At 36.9% G+C, this 13,577-nt stretch overlaps 1 protein-coding gene across 14 annotated transcripts in view; it reads right to left on the reverse strand.

Moving 5' to 3' along the window:
* TENM2 (teneurin transmembrane protein 2) overlaps positions 1-13,577 on the reverse strand; it is a 643,539-nt gene that overhangs the window by 453,230 nt on the left and 176,732 nt on the right. For all 14 annotated transcript variants that reach the window (XM_027682931.1, XM_027682929.1, XM_027682927.1 and 11 more), the window contains exon 4: positions 4,718-4,993. In XM_027682931.1, the coding sequence (XP_027538732.1) occupies positions 4,718-4,993 (276 nt within the window). The remainder of the gene's footprint in view (positions 1-4,717; positions 4,994-13,577) is intronic.

A 13,577-nucleotide genomic window follows, 5' to 3' on the forward strand; every position in this document is an offset into this window, starting at 1 on the left:
TTACACGTTTTCCAATTAATTTTTTTTTATTCATGGCACTCCTTCATTCAATAATAAGTGATATGCACACAAGGTATTGCCTGTGATTCAAACTTTTAATTACTACAATACAAACCACCACCAATGTGGTGTTTTCCAAGGTGGAAAAACAACAGAATTCATTGTCACCAACAGGTCTAGAATAGGAAATATTGATGGATATGGAACCTGAAAATATTGGTGCAGCTTCCTACAACATCTTCCTACATGACTTGAATCATCAGACCCAGTGCTGGAGTCAGGCTGGCTCCTGTGGAGGATGGAAAAGCTTCTCCAGGAAGAAAGGAGGTGAAGTGAGGAAAGGGAAAGCGCACTGCTGGCTGGATTCAGGACTCTCCAGGTTCATTCCAATAACACCTGACTTTCCCACCCCTCCCAAGGTGCAGCTGCGTATCAACACAGGAGTGTTTGCTTCTCACAGGTTTTATCTACAAAGAGCTGCCAAACCCACAGTGTTTTCTTGTGGATTTCTTTAAAATGTGCACAGATTTCCACAGTAATTCCACAACCTTGAACTTTCCCTTATTTTGCTGACCTTGGGGATTCTTTATTCATTCTTGTCTTGCTGCTCAGTTCAGAATCACTACTACCAAGATGAAAGTAGTCCTTGATTACCTTTTTTGGTCTGACATTATTTTAATAATATGGTTTCAGTCCTGGAAATTCTTCTCCTCATCCCCCAAGACACCCTTTCTTTTTTTTCCTTCTCTGACACACAAATGTAAAACAGAAACATCTCAAGTGTTTGATATTATAATATCAATGTAGAAATCTCATTATAAACACTTTGTTTTCTGTCACATTCTACCAGTCATATTATCTATCCATTATATACAATAATGTTATTAATACAAAAAATGTCAAGGTGAAAACCTTCTCAAAAAAAACCAAAAAGGCACAACACCATTCCAGATATTTTCTCTTCCACAACAGAGGAATGAACACAATCTAGATTCACATCAAAAGCCCTCCTCCTGGATTCACTTTGAGCCTACTAGTTCCTTTTAGCACTCTGAAATATTACCAAGACCTGCTCTGAGTTCACATGTTACTTTTCCTTTCTCCTTTCCTCTACGGAGGATTATCTTTTCTCTTCTCTATTATTGGTCTGTTCAGCTTTTCACTCCCATCTGCCTAATGTCAGTTGAATTTAATCGCCTCCCTAATAGCCTGGAACTGGTCATTCAATAACAGTGAAGCCAGGAAAAGAGAAGATTGCAGTTCTGCTGCAAAAGGATTCTGCACATAAATGCTGCTTTAATTATGATCACTCTGTTTTCGTGGATTTTTAAATTTACCTTAATTTACCATGTTTCATATTTTTGAGAAGAACATAATTTTCAACGCAACTTTAAAAAAAAAGGAAGACCTCTTCTCTTTTTTAAAAAAGAGGGGGAAAAAAAAGCACTGGAAGCCTGAAAGAGTACTTGTTTCAAGGTCACTCCCTAAATATAACCACCACCTAAGCTTTACTCTGGAGATAGAAATACTGTAGGCTTAAGAAAGAACATGACAACTGATGAAAAAGCTACTTTTTGAAAGTTTTCCAGAATGTTTTGGAATAAACTGTTCCAGGATTTAATAAAAGAAAAAAAATAAGCATTCAGGAACCCCTATACTCCTTAGCTGCGGGTCCCTACAGGTACTTCTCTCTACAAAGCTGGCACGTGAAATGAGAGGTGTCCTGTATTTCTAACTGACTTTTTATATTTGCACAAAAAAAAGAGTATTTTACTTACATAAACTCAAATACATCATGTTGAATAAAAATTTGCTGACAGATTTGTGTTGCATATTCACATTGACTTGTCTAAAGAACTTGAGATGACCAGATCACGACAGTAGGAAAAGCTGCGAGATATGATAAGAATTTAGAGCCTAATCAGACTTCTGAAAATAAGTGTTGTTTTTCAAATGTCAATAAGGTGTTTTGTCAGGAAGAATTGCAGTGTATCAAGTAAAACATGGAATTTAATGAGTTTCCATTATTTCAATTTATCTATAAGCATTTCAGACCTGCTAGTATTTCAAGGTTCACAGCATTCTAGTTTATGATAAAATTAAATCATACTAAATCTACAAGTGCAGAAAATGGTCACAAGCTTTGTGAATGGATTTGAATGGGAACAAAATCATATTGCCAGAGCAATTTTTAGAAATTAGGCCTCCTCTGTGCTACTTGGAGATGTGCTAAAAATGACAAAATAGATTTAATAACACCAAAAAAAAAAGTGTTGGTCGTTTTGTTTGGGTTTTTTTTAAATGCAGTGCTAGGAATTGTGATAGCATCTTGATATTAAAAAAAAAAATCATCTTTTGGAGTTGAACTACTGTTTCATAACACAACACTTGAACTGTATCAGGGAAAGAGCTTTAACAGTACTTTAAATAAAGTCAGAGGTCCATGCATCATGAGTTCCCTCAAATATTGCTGGGGATAAATTGGTAAAGTCTCATTCTAAGCAATGCCTCGTTTTATGCTGGTATCCTGCAAATCTGAAACCATATCAGAGTGCAAATTTCTCTTGAAATATAGATTCTTGTTACTTCCTCTCCAGACAAACACCTGGCAGGTTATTGATCTGCTTCTGAAGGACAGAGTGTTTATTATGTAGGAAACTACTGCTGGGCACAAGCGTGAGAAATTAATGATGGTTTTGTAAGTGTCCACACTGTGGTGCTGAACCAGTGGGGCAACTGTCAATCTATATGATAATGCATCCCAAAACTTCATGAAATCAGCCATGTGAAGAAGCATCGATTTTTGAGCTAACCAGGGTACGTGAGAGAGTAAGGCTAAAAAGTTTCCTGAAGTTAACACCTCTGTGTATAGAACAGTTGCTTCTGACTTGTGTGGTGGTTTTTTTCAAACAACCAAACACACAGAAACCCTTCTCACAGAAACTTTGCCAAGTAAAAACAAATTCCACATACTGGCTTGTTTCTTGCTCACTGCTTGATTATGTTCTTCTTTCTCCTATTAACATCACCATTAGAAAAATTACCTATTCAAAATGGAGTCACTGCACTAGATTTCTAATTACTTAATAATTCACTTATTATAAGGATGAAATTGAAAAACAAGGAAACACATTCATTCTTTTATCAATGTCTGTGACAATATGTATAAAAGTAGGTCCTGAAATCACATTTCCTCAGACAAAAGGTGTGTGGCACACTGCTGCCATTGAAATGGAGACAACCACCCTCAGAGAAGTGAATTTCTGCTACAGAATTGAAACCCAATCATTCCATAATGCCAAGATTCTATTAGTCAGGTTTTCTATTTGAAATTACACTTATCAAAAGTGTACTAAAAATCAGTGGAAGTTGTCATATTTTCTGTGAATGGTACCATTAAAAAGAAAAAGGGAAAAATCAAATAACCAGTCACTTATTCCTTTCAAAACATGGGCTTCCTTGTACAAACCATTATTAGTAAATGCACGTTCCCTCCTTGGTTTTGATGAAGAAATGTATCCTGCTACTACAGGAGATAGTACTTGAAGATTCGATTTAAATAAAAAAAAAGGACTTCTGTTACAAACAAAATCAATGGCACTTTTCTGAACTTCTTTCTATCAATATATAAACTGTAATTTGTTTTTTCCTTGTTTGCTTTGACAAGCAGTTGCTTGTTTTTTTTAGTGCCTGGCACACCAGCTTTGTTGAAACCGAGACAACTGTCAGTAAGTACAGGGAGGAGCCCAAAACAAACACCTACAAAAATCCTCTCCTGAGAGGCACCCAAAACGTATCAAACTGAATTTTATCACAAGTAATATGCTTAGCAGAGAGCTGCCTTCATGAGCTGGTGTCAGCTGCTGGAACAGTTGCTCTGAGGGTGTGATGTTAGGGAGGTTCCTCTTCACCTCCTCAGAAAGACAAGAATCAAAACCTTTCGTTTCTATTTTAACTAAGCTGAGTTTGCACCTTCATTTCTCCACAGGATGGAAGGCAAAATCACACAAATCCATTTTTACTATTTTCCCTCTTTAGTTCTTGAAATATATGTAAGTGCAGAAAATACCTCAGCTAAAAACTTTAAGGTGATACATATGAAGAACCTGAACTGCCGAGCTGTTTTGTCCCAAGTGAGTGGTCACTGCCAAAAGTTAATATCTGTGACCTTAATAAACCACATCAAGCAGAACTGTTCTGCTCCAACCTGATCTATAGGTTTGCTTTCTAAAAGCCCCCCAATACCAATATGCAAACAGCAAAGTAATTCTTTTACAACTTCAAAAACATGAAAAAAATACATCAAATTAAATCTGATTGTTACAAATTAGCATCACTGTTCCAGCTACCAGCATACTGTGGGTTATTAATATTACTTCAAACTGTGTAGAAAAATCGCATATGAGAAACTATTTCTCTTAAGAAATTTCTTTCTGCTTCTCATCATTAAGTTTAATTTAATATACTCTGAGCACAAACTTGTGTGAAAGATCATGGTGCGAAAAGCAAATTGTGAGATCAAACATGATATATATCATATGATGCATCTGTAAGCTTCCTGATACTGATGGTTAAAAAAAAAAACTGTGTTAAAAAGCAGCTTTAGTCAAACTGAGAAAGTGAAAATACCACCTTTAAAAGAAGACTTGAGTATTTTTAAGCATGACCATGTTCTCACATGTGTACATTAGGAATGTATTTTAGAATCAGGCCCTACCGTTCTCCTCGTCTGACTTGTTCTCGTTGTCGGAGTCGGTGAGGGTGAGAGCTGAGTTTTCACGACTTGACAGCCCAGAACTGCGCCTGGATTTGATCCCTCTTCCCCACAGCCTGATGGCATGCTCCGGAGACATCCCCCCCTCCGTGTCCGAGTCGGCATCGGAGCCCGTGCTCAGGGAATAGCCTTGGTGCAGAATTCCTATGTCTGAGCAGTAGCCGCTGCGATGGGGAGAGGGCTCACAGATCCCCAGTTCTGCAAGAGTGAAGTTTGTTCCTAGAGGGGCAATAAAACAATATAAAAATTCATTAATTTAAAACCCAGAGGATTTATTTTAAGCTTTAAAATAACAGACTGTTTTAATTTCACTTAATTAGCAGTGTATCATTCACTTAAGAGTTGGACTTGATGATCCTTGTGGGTCCCTTCCAACTCAGACTAATCTGTGAAATCTGTGAAATCTCTGGTCTAGCAAAACTTAACCACAAACACAGTAAATGCAGCTAAAATGGACAAATATACAAATATATAAAACAAAGGTAGGAAAGGTCTCCAAATTTAAAGTTCCTATTTTGGCCTCAAATAACCAATCACTGAGGTGTGTGATTAACGTAAACCTCGCAACAAGTGTTAATGAGATGACCTGCTTTGCTATATATCTAACCTTGTACTTGTAGGAGCAGAGCATGAGCTTTGAAGCTGTGCATTTGATTACTAGAAAAGAGGAATTTTTTCTCTGTAAAGCTCATTTGCTCATACACAAGCCTTCCACAGACACAGTGAAAAAACACAAACCCACGAAACATGAAACCTTGGCACCAGCTTTGCACTTTTACATTTGGTGCAATTGGTAATTTAATATCTGCTGAAGAAATCAAGATAGACCTGGTAAGCATTGTAACTCTTTTCTACCTTTTTCCACCGTATTCAAGAAGAAATTGTGCATCAGTACCAAAATCAGGAGGTCACCGGGTTTAAAGGCAAAACTTTCAGAAACAATGTCAAAGCACGTGACCTTTAGCAGTTAATAACGACTCAGTGGACAAAGTCTCATACATTTTTAAAGCACATGGAGTCCCCCCGGGTTCTCAGGAAGCACAGACTTGATGGCTGATTTCTGCTTATGTATTTGTTTCCTACAGTAATGAACAGGGCAGTAAAAAAATAGAGGGAAATATTCACTGGTCTCTAAGGCTTTCAAAGGTTTTGAAAAGCAAAGTAATTTGAGCTTCATTACGTTGGGCTGAAACCAGAACTGAAGTCGCTGGCAGTGTAACTGCCAATTATTTAATTAATTTCCTAATTCACTGAGAAACCAGATCTGTGGTCTGTGTTTCTAAAACAGTAGTTTTATTTTGTACAAAATCATCTTATGTTTTCTCCTCTTCCTCTATATATTTGTCAGAATAAAGCTCTACAATGGAAGTTCGTAGACTAAATAAAACACACAATTAAATGTCTTCTATTAATAAAGAAGTTAACTAGATTTTTTTTAAGGATTACAACTTCTTTCACAGATTAGCCTCTCCAGTCTCACATCCAGTTGCTAAACCATTTTTTGGATATGGGATGTATGCACACATCTACAGAAAGTAAACCTGGGCCCCACTTAAGATTTATTCCTAGAGCTCATGAATTAAAGGAAGGTGATGGAAGAGGGAGGAGCTGTGCCCTCTTTCACCCCAAGGTTAACCTGTACGTGGGCCAGCAGAGAGTGGCCAAACCCCAGGTAAAGAATTATCATCAGGTGGATGCTTCTCAAGAAATGAGGCATTTAGTGGCAATGCTTAAAAAGAATATAAAAAGGCTGGCATTAGAAAAGTCAGCTCGCTTTCATCAACACCAAGTTAGGAGCATATTTTACCTGCCTTCTAATATTTAATGTAGTAATCAGAAATTTAGTCGTTTAGTCAAAAGCAAGAAACTCAACAGTCATAAAAATGAGCTTCTTAAGTGCACTTCAGTCTAGAAATTTTTTTGCCTTTTTTTTTAATAAGTGAAGAGCTCTAAAATGACAAATGAAACAAAGTTACTTTTAAAGAAAATGTAAATTTTAATCATGTGCAATTTCAGCAGGAGACATTTAACAAAAACAGTTTGATTGATTATAGTTTTGGTTTAGTCCTATTATCAAGCTAACCTTAAACTTATTAATAAAAAGGTCAAAATCAAACCAAAATAAATATAAAAATGTGGAGTGATCTGAAGGTTGGTAGCTCCACACTTTCTGACTTAAACAGGTAGAGCACATGTTGACATGACATATATGTTAAAATTACTAAACTCATCATGAAAATGAAGATTTTCAAGTTTTCTTGCTTGCTGGTGGCATAAATGTCTACAAATACACACAAATTACAAATATATTAGCTTAATTAAGCTGTTTTACATCCACGGTAAAACATTTTAATGATATTCTGTGGATTTTAACAGCCCTTATAATCCCATCTGATTTCCCTCTGATTAGCATCCTGTCTTGACGTCAGAATCTGACTGTAACATCCGATGCAAAAAACATCTTCAGAGAAATTCTTGCTTTATTTGTCTGAGGAAAACGGTAAAGGCACTGAAAGTGAAATACAGTATTCACAGAAATCCTTCACCCATTTGAGTTTTATTACCCGGGATTTCGGCATCTCTCAGTAACTGACCACATTTAAAAAATTTGAGAAGTGGATCACATCAGCTCAAGAACACAAATGGAATCAGCCCCTGAGCCTCTGGGAAAGGATTTTCTATGCTGCTTCTCAGAAATCTCCTTACAGTCTTACAACAGAAAATCTCAAGCATCCTGATGGTAGACATGAAATATTCTAGAAATTTCCCTCTCTAGTTATGTTCTCTGGGAGATTCTAATTAGCTTTCTTTAATAATTTTTGGCATTTTCTTCTGCAAAATATTATTTGAGACTGTTCTGTAAGACAGCTTCCAGAGGCAGAATAATTTGTCCTTGGATACCCATGGATAACAACTTTTTCACATCTGCATATATATACATTTTATATATACATACATATATAAAAGCAGTTGTCAGATATATATTTTATATCTACATATGCAAAAATTATATTATAATTCCTGATTTCTCCATAGCCCTTTATTTACTGTAAAACATGAGGGAAAGGAGATAGAAATACTACAGTTATATTGTCTAGACTTTTTCTTGATCCGGATCATGTTCTCCTACATCCCTTGTTTCCCTAAAATGAAACTGCCCACATCTCCTGAATAACATCTGAACTGCTGTCACTAATCTATTATTCTCTCATTTGCTCAGCCATTATTGCACATTAAGGTATTAATGGCATCAGTAGACCACCCCTGTAAATTCACACAGAGGGTAAATATAATCTGAATGCACAGAAATAATTTATGCCATAATTCACAGCAGAAAGAATCGTACTATTACTTTGCAGATGAAGTATAGTCTCACAAATGATGAAAAAATACCTAAGTTATATTTTATATCCACTCCCCCTGCCAGAATACTCCATATGGGATCCCAGTGACAGAAAGTTCACCAAGAACAACACAGCCTTCCTTGCCCCATTGCCAGTACAAACTACTCTGAGGTGGAGGGAGGAAACACTGACCCAGCCTGGTCTGGGGTTAAGCTTTAGTGTATCCTTCAAGAAGTCTCTTCCTCACAGCTCTAAGTGATTTGAAGCTCAAGCAAAGAACATCAGATCCTTGTTGGTGGAAAAGAAAGAAACTTATTTCTCTTGAAGAACACACTACAAAAAATAAAAAGGTTTTCATTTGCAACAGAGCTTGGCAGCCTCCATCCCCAGTCCCTTCATCCCCACTTGCAGAAATCACTAGACCATTTCCATTAAAGAAAAGCAGTTAAAACCAGCTGCTCCCTTAAGGTGTGTGTAATCTTTCATACAAAAATAGATCAGTAGTACACTAGTTTAGAAGTGTAATACAATGTTATGTACTTGATCATCATTGCCCATAATCTACATGCTGTGAATAGTCTCTCAATAGAATAGATGTTTTCCTTCTAATTAGCACATTACTTGTATTATCTCCTTAGCACAGTTCCTTTGACAGAAATTTACTATTTCAGTTATTTAGTGTACAAACACTTACTAAAAGTGTGTTGACTTCAACGATGCACAATTGTACTCATTATCTCTGCTGAGCCTAGAAAGCATCCCCACATAAACAGAGGTTACTTTCACCCAGCCTCTGGGCAGAGGTCTCATTTGGGTAATTAAAACTGCATGAATTGCCCTTCTGAAGGTGAATCTAATCCAGCTGTGATCACTACAAGATGCCTCAGAGGAAGATCCTGAAACCAGTAATGCACGGATATGATGGATTTGCCTTCAACGCTACATCAAGTTCACAACTGGACTAAGTCGAAAATCAAAAGGATACTATGACTTACAGTGTTTGCTACCACAATCAATTACAAGTAGTAATGATAACAAGAATCCACCTATTTAAGACATTCCATTCTTTCTCACGTTGTTGTTAATATTTAGACCTGTAATGATTTTGCTGGCACAAGTATCACAATTTAGCTCCAATCTGTGGTGTATGAAGGGGTCTCTCTTTTTAACAAACTGTGATGCACACTTAATTTTTCTCAGTTCTTCATGAATTCAGTCATTACAATGGCAGAACAAATGATGACAATTTCATTTTTTATCCACTTAGCATACACATTTTTAACCCTGACCTTTTTTTCCTTATCTTCCTTACCCAATAAACAACTGAACAACTGCCATATCTTCAATCATCCCATTTCAATACTATTCTTTTCCCACAGTTAAAGATCCTGGTCTACAAAATGCTTTTCTTTTTTTTAATTCTACCCCATCAGATATTCCAAACTGAGGCTCTAGACCCATGCTGACAGATACACTACTGTCTTTATTTCTGAAGTTTTTCTACTATTGTGCATACAATTAAAAAAATAATAATGTAAGACTTTGTTTTTTATAAATCTCCCCCTTCCGCCTTGATACATCACTATAAAACATACTGCATCTTTCTGATAGTTTACATATACTTAAATCAGAAGTATATTTTCTGTGCAACATACAGGAATTTTAACCACAGCACCACAGATGAACACCCTTTGTGGCAAATTCATTAGCATAAAACATGCCTGGAAAATTCTCTCTCTTACCATCATTGATATTACAATGACTGTAATATCCCATTTCTGAAGAAACCAAAAATGCAAAAAGAACAGCACAAGAAAAAAATAAAGTCCTTTTTCACTGTGAATCCTCCAAGAAGAGAAGACATCCTATGATTTGGGAGGTCAGGAGATGAAGAGGAGACACTGGCCACTCTAGTCAGGAGACTCACCAGCCTCCAGCAGCTTTACAAGCAGCTTTTCCTCCCCCTTGTAATATCCACAGAAGTTACAATAAACTTTTTACCTGGACTCTCCTAACATTCCTATTTCCTAACTCTCTATTCATTTTTCTCTAAATAATAAATAATTGCCCTTTGGTAGCTTAAGGAAGGGGCAGTGTAAGCTCCTGTGGAACAAACTCTGCCCTGATCAAACACAAAGTACCAGAGAACAGATTCCTTGGAACGTAGCAAATAACAATAATGACCAGTCTCTACCTTGTTCTAGGTTCTAAAATCGATAGCTGGGGGTTAAAAGCAGCAGGGCCTCCTACACACTTCTGTTACTGCTTCCTAAGAAGATTCACAGATGGCATATTTTCACTTAAGATCATTAAATCCCAGGTATTGCTACTCAGAAAAGCTAAATATTTTATAACCAAATTAATGTGAACTTTAACCACTTTGAGAGAGCACATTTGTGACAAAGGCATCAGGAAATGCTAAATAGATGTTACTGAGAAGTGTGAGAATAGCACAGAGGTCTTGATGCCCATCTCTGCACATGTGGACACAGAGACACACCCCACTCCAGGTATGCTTTCTACAGTGTAGAATATACATTTACACAATGAAATTTTGTTATAAATACTAACAGTTTACGCAGTCAACAATTTTTAAAATTCAACAGAAACACAATGGTTTTCTAAAAAGTGAAACTCTGGCTGCCTCGTTCCCTTCTGCAGTGAACTGAGTAGAAGCAGCAGAGAGAAATCTTTGTGCACATTGCAACACATGGTTTGAATGTAAAATTCATTTCCTAGCTTCTCTCATCAATGGCAGAATCCTTTAATTGTCTTTTCTGTAATCTGCCTTGCTTCTTCCTGATTTGGAGATGCCCCTGCTGTGCTGGTTTTGGCCAGGATAGAGTTAATTTTCTTCAGAGTAGCTGCTTTTGGATTTTTGCTGGAAAAGTGCTGGTAACTCAGAGAGATTGCAGCTATTGCTGAGCAGTTCTCACACAGAGTCAAGGTCTTTTCTGCTCCTCACCCCAACAAATAGATCTCTGGCATCACCTTATGGTAATGAACTTATTTTTTATGATATGCTGCTTTAGGGAAAATCACGCATTTATTGTTTTCTTCTCAAATGCTGATGTTGATTAAAAACAAAATCAGATTGCAAGGACAAGAGGACAGAGCTAGGTGTCAAGAAAGACTATTATTTATTATCTACCCCACGCAGCTCAGGTTAAAATGTAATTCTTCAGGCTAATGCTTCATTTTCTTAGCCTATCTTTGGTTTAGCGAAAGTTTTCCAACTTTTCCCACCTCTGAGGAGTGGTAAAAGGAGTAAAGGTTCATTTATTACAGAGGGATGTGTTATTCCTACAGACCAGTCCATTCTGACACCCGAAGGAGACAGAAGGATGCAATTCTGTCAGCAGTTGCTCTGCTCTCCTCTGCTGCTTCGCCCTCCTGTGCTCTCCCTGGGTGCTCTTCTCCTCCTCCTCCTCGCTGATTATGTGCCAGCAGAAAGCAAATTCCAGGCTGAGCCTCCCCTATTATTCCCTGTGCCAGAGCTCCACAGTTCAGGGAGGAGTGATGGGAGAGCCCTGCTCAGACCTGACCCCACAGCCCTGGGCACACCTGCAAACTTTCAGCACTTCTGCATCAGACTCCAGGAACTCCATCCTATTTCAGCAGAGATGCACAGACAGAGAGCAGGGAAAGATTTCCAAACTTGGGATCTGTGAGTCAAAGCATGGAGATGTTTAGTTTAATCAACACAACAGTCATGTGATGTTTTCACCCCAGGCAAAATGAGGGATTTTTCTCTTGCATCCATCTCAGAACCAGTCAGATACTCCTTGTCCAGTTTCCAAACAAACCAACCCCGAGGGACATGGCAAATTTCAACCGAAATAGTTTGATCTGTCCAAGTTTTGAGGTGTTATTTTAAGAAATGTGAGCAAACTCAAGTATACATAACACAATAACAGTCAAATAAGATTAGACCACAGTCCTACAGAATTTAAAATCACAGTTTCCAGCACTGAAAAGATGTCATTTGCATTCTAATCTAGCTCACAAAGATGTTGGTTGCCTATTGTGAAATCCTTTTAGTTATGTCAGAAAAGGACAGTGAGTTCTCCTTGGTCTCCAGAAAAACAAACCCTCAGTTAACCATATATATATATATATACACATATATATATAAGTACTTTTTGGATAAAATTGCTGTACAGCTCCTAATCTTCATGATACACTAAACAGATTCAATTATTAAGAACAATTTCTATGAAAATCTGCAGGAAACAACCAGGGGATAAATTAGCTGTTGATAATTTACTTGAATTATTGAAAAGCTTTTTCTTATTTTTATACTGTTAAATCAAGATTTCATAAGTGCTAAAAAATAAATCTCTGTTCATGACTTGATAAATAAACTGTGCTCTCAAGAAGCAGAAGTCACAGGTAATAAGGTTTCATACTTTCATAACTGTTTAATTGGGAACTCTTGAAAAACCTGAATCAGCTGTCATCACAGACAAAACCTTAATTGTTTCTTTATCCCTTGCTTCACAAGCTAGGAACATGGATATTCTATATTTTATGAAAGTCCCCAGGCACATATAAAGATTTCTGAGCACCAGCAGCTGTCAGCTGTTTAGTCACAAGGTGCTTCTTCACTGTAAATACCATTCACTTAGAAATAACGGTAATATAAATTGAAACCTGCACAGTAGAATAAAAGAAGTTTAAACCATTTTTTGGCTCAGAACTTGTACTTATATTCTGAATGACGCTGCTTGTAACAGATTTTAGAACTGACAGAAATGCCAGCCTTTAACTCTGCATTTCTAATCCTACTGGAGGACCATCAGTAGACCAACACGAATGACCTCAAGGACTGACAAAGGAATTCACTTAAAATGGAAAGAAGAGCTTCCCCAAAAAATTAAAACAATTTAAATTGAGCACCACATGAATTAAAAAAGCATGTTAAAAAAATCCATATAAACTTCATGCCAAACTTAGAGAATAATGAAATTAAAGCTATTTGAGCACTATAATTTTTGAGTTAATATGTATTTTATAATCAGATATCAATGATAACAGATGAAACTCTTTGAGACAGTTTACATACTAAAAAATAAACATAACCAGATTTTCTTTTATTTACCATTTGCTTTCATTTTATTAAGAGATCAGGAAACATCTGTATTTCTTTGACTGAACTATAAATTGATTTCAGCTTTCCATTTTTAATCCTAGTAAAATAATTAGTTAGGTCCAGTCAGTTGTGGTATCATAAATGGATCAGCTGGCACCTATTCAGATACTGTTGGCCCTGAGCTTTGTACAGATGAAATATACACCCTTAATACAATATTTCTTACATGTCCCAGTGACTATAATTTGAACACTGCCTACACAATCCCAAGCACAGAAAGGGATACCCCAGTTCCACTGCAGGGAGTGACTGGTCTGCAGAACTACGGGAGGAAGAAATATGACCTGCTCCCATGCACCTCTTTTCT

Source organism: Neopelma chrysocephalum, unplaced genomic scaffold, assembly GCF_003984885.1.
Source record: "Neopelma chrysocephalum unplaced genomic scaffold, ASM398488v2 Primary Assembly neopelma1_63, whole genome shotgun sequence".
In the NCBI taxonomy this organism is placed as follows: Eukaryota; Metazoa; Chordata; class Aves; order Passeriformes; family Pipridae; genus Neopelma; species Neopelma chrysocephalum.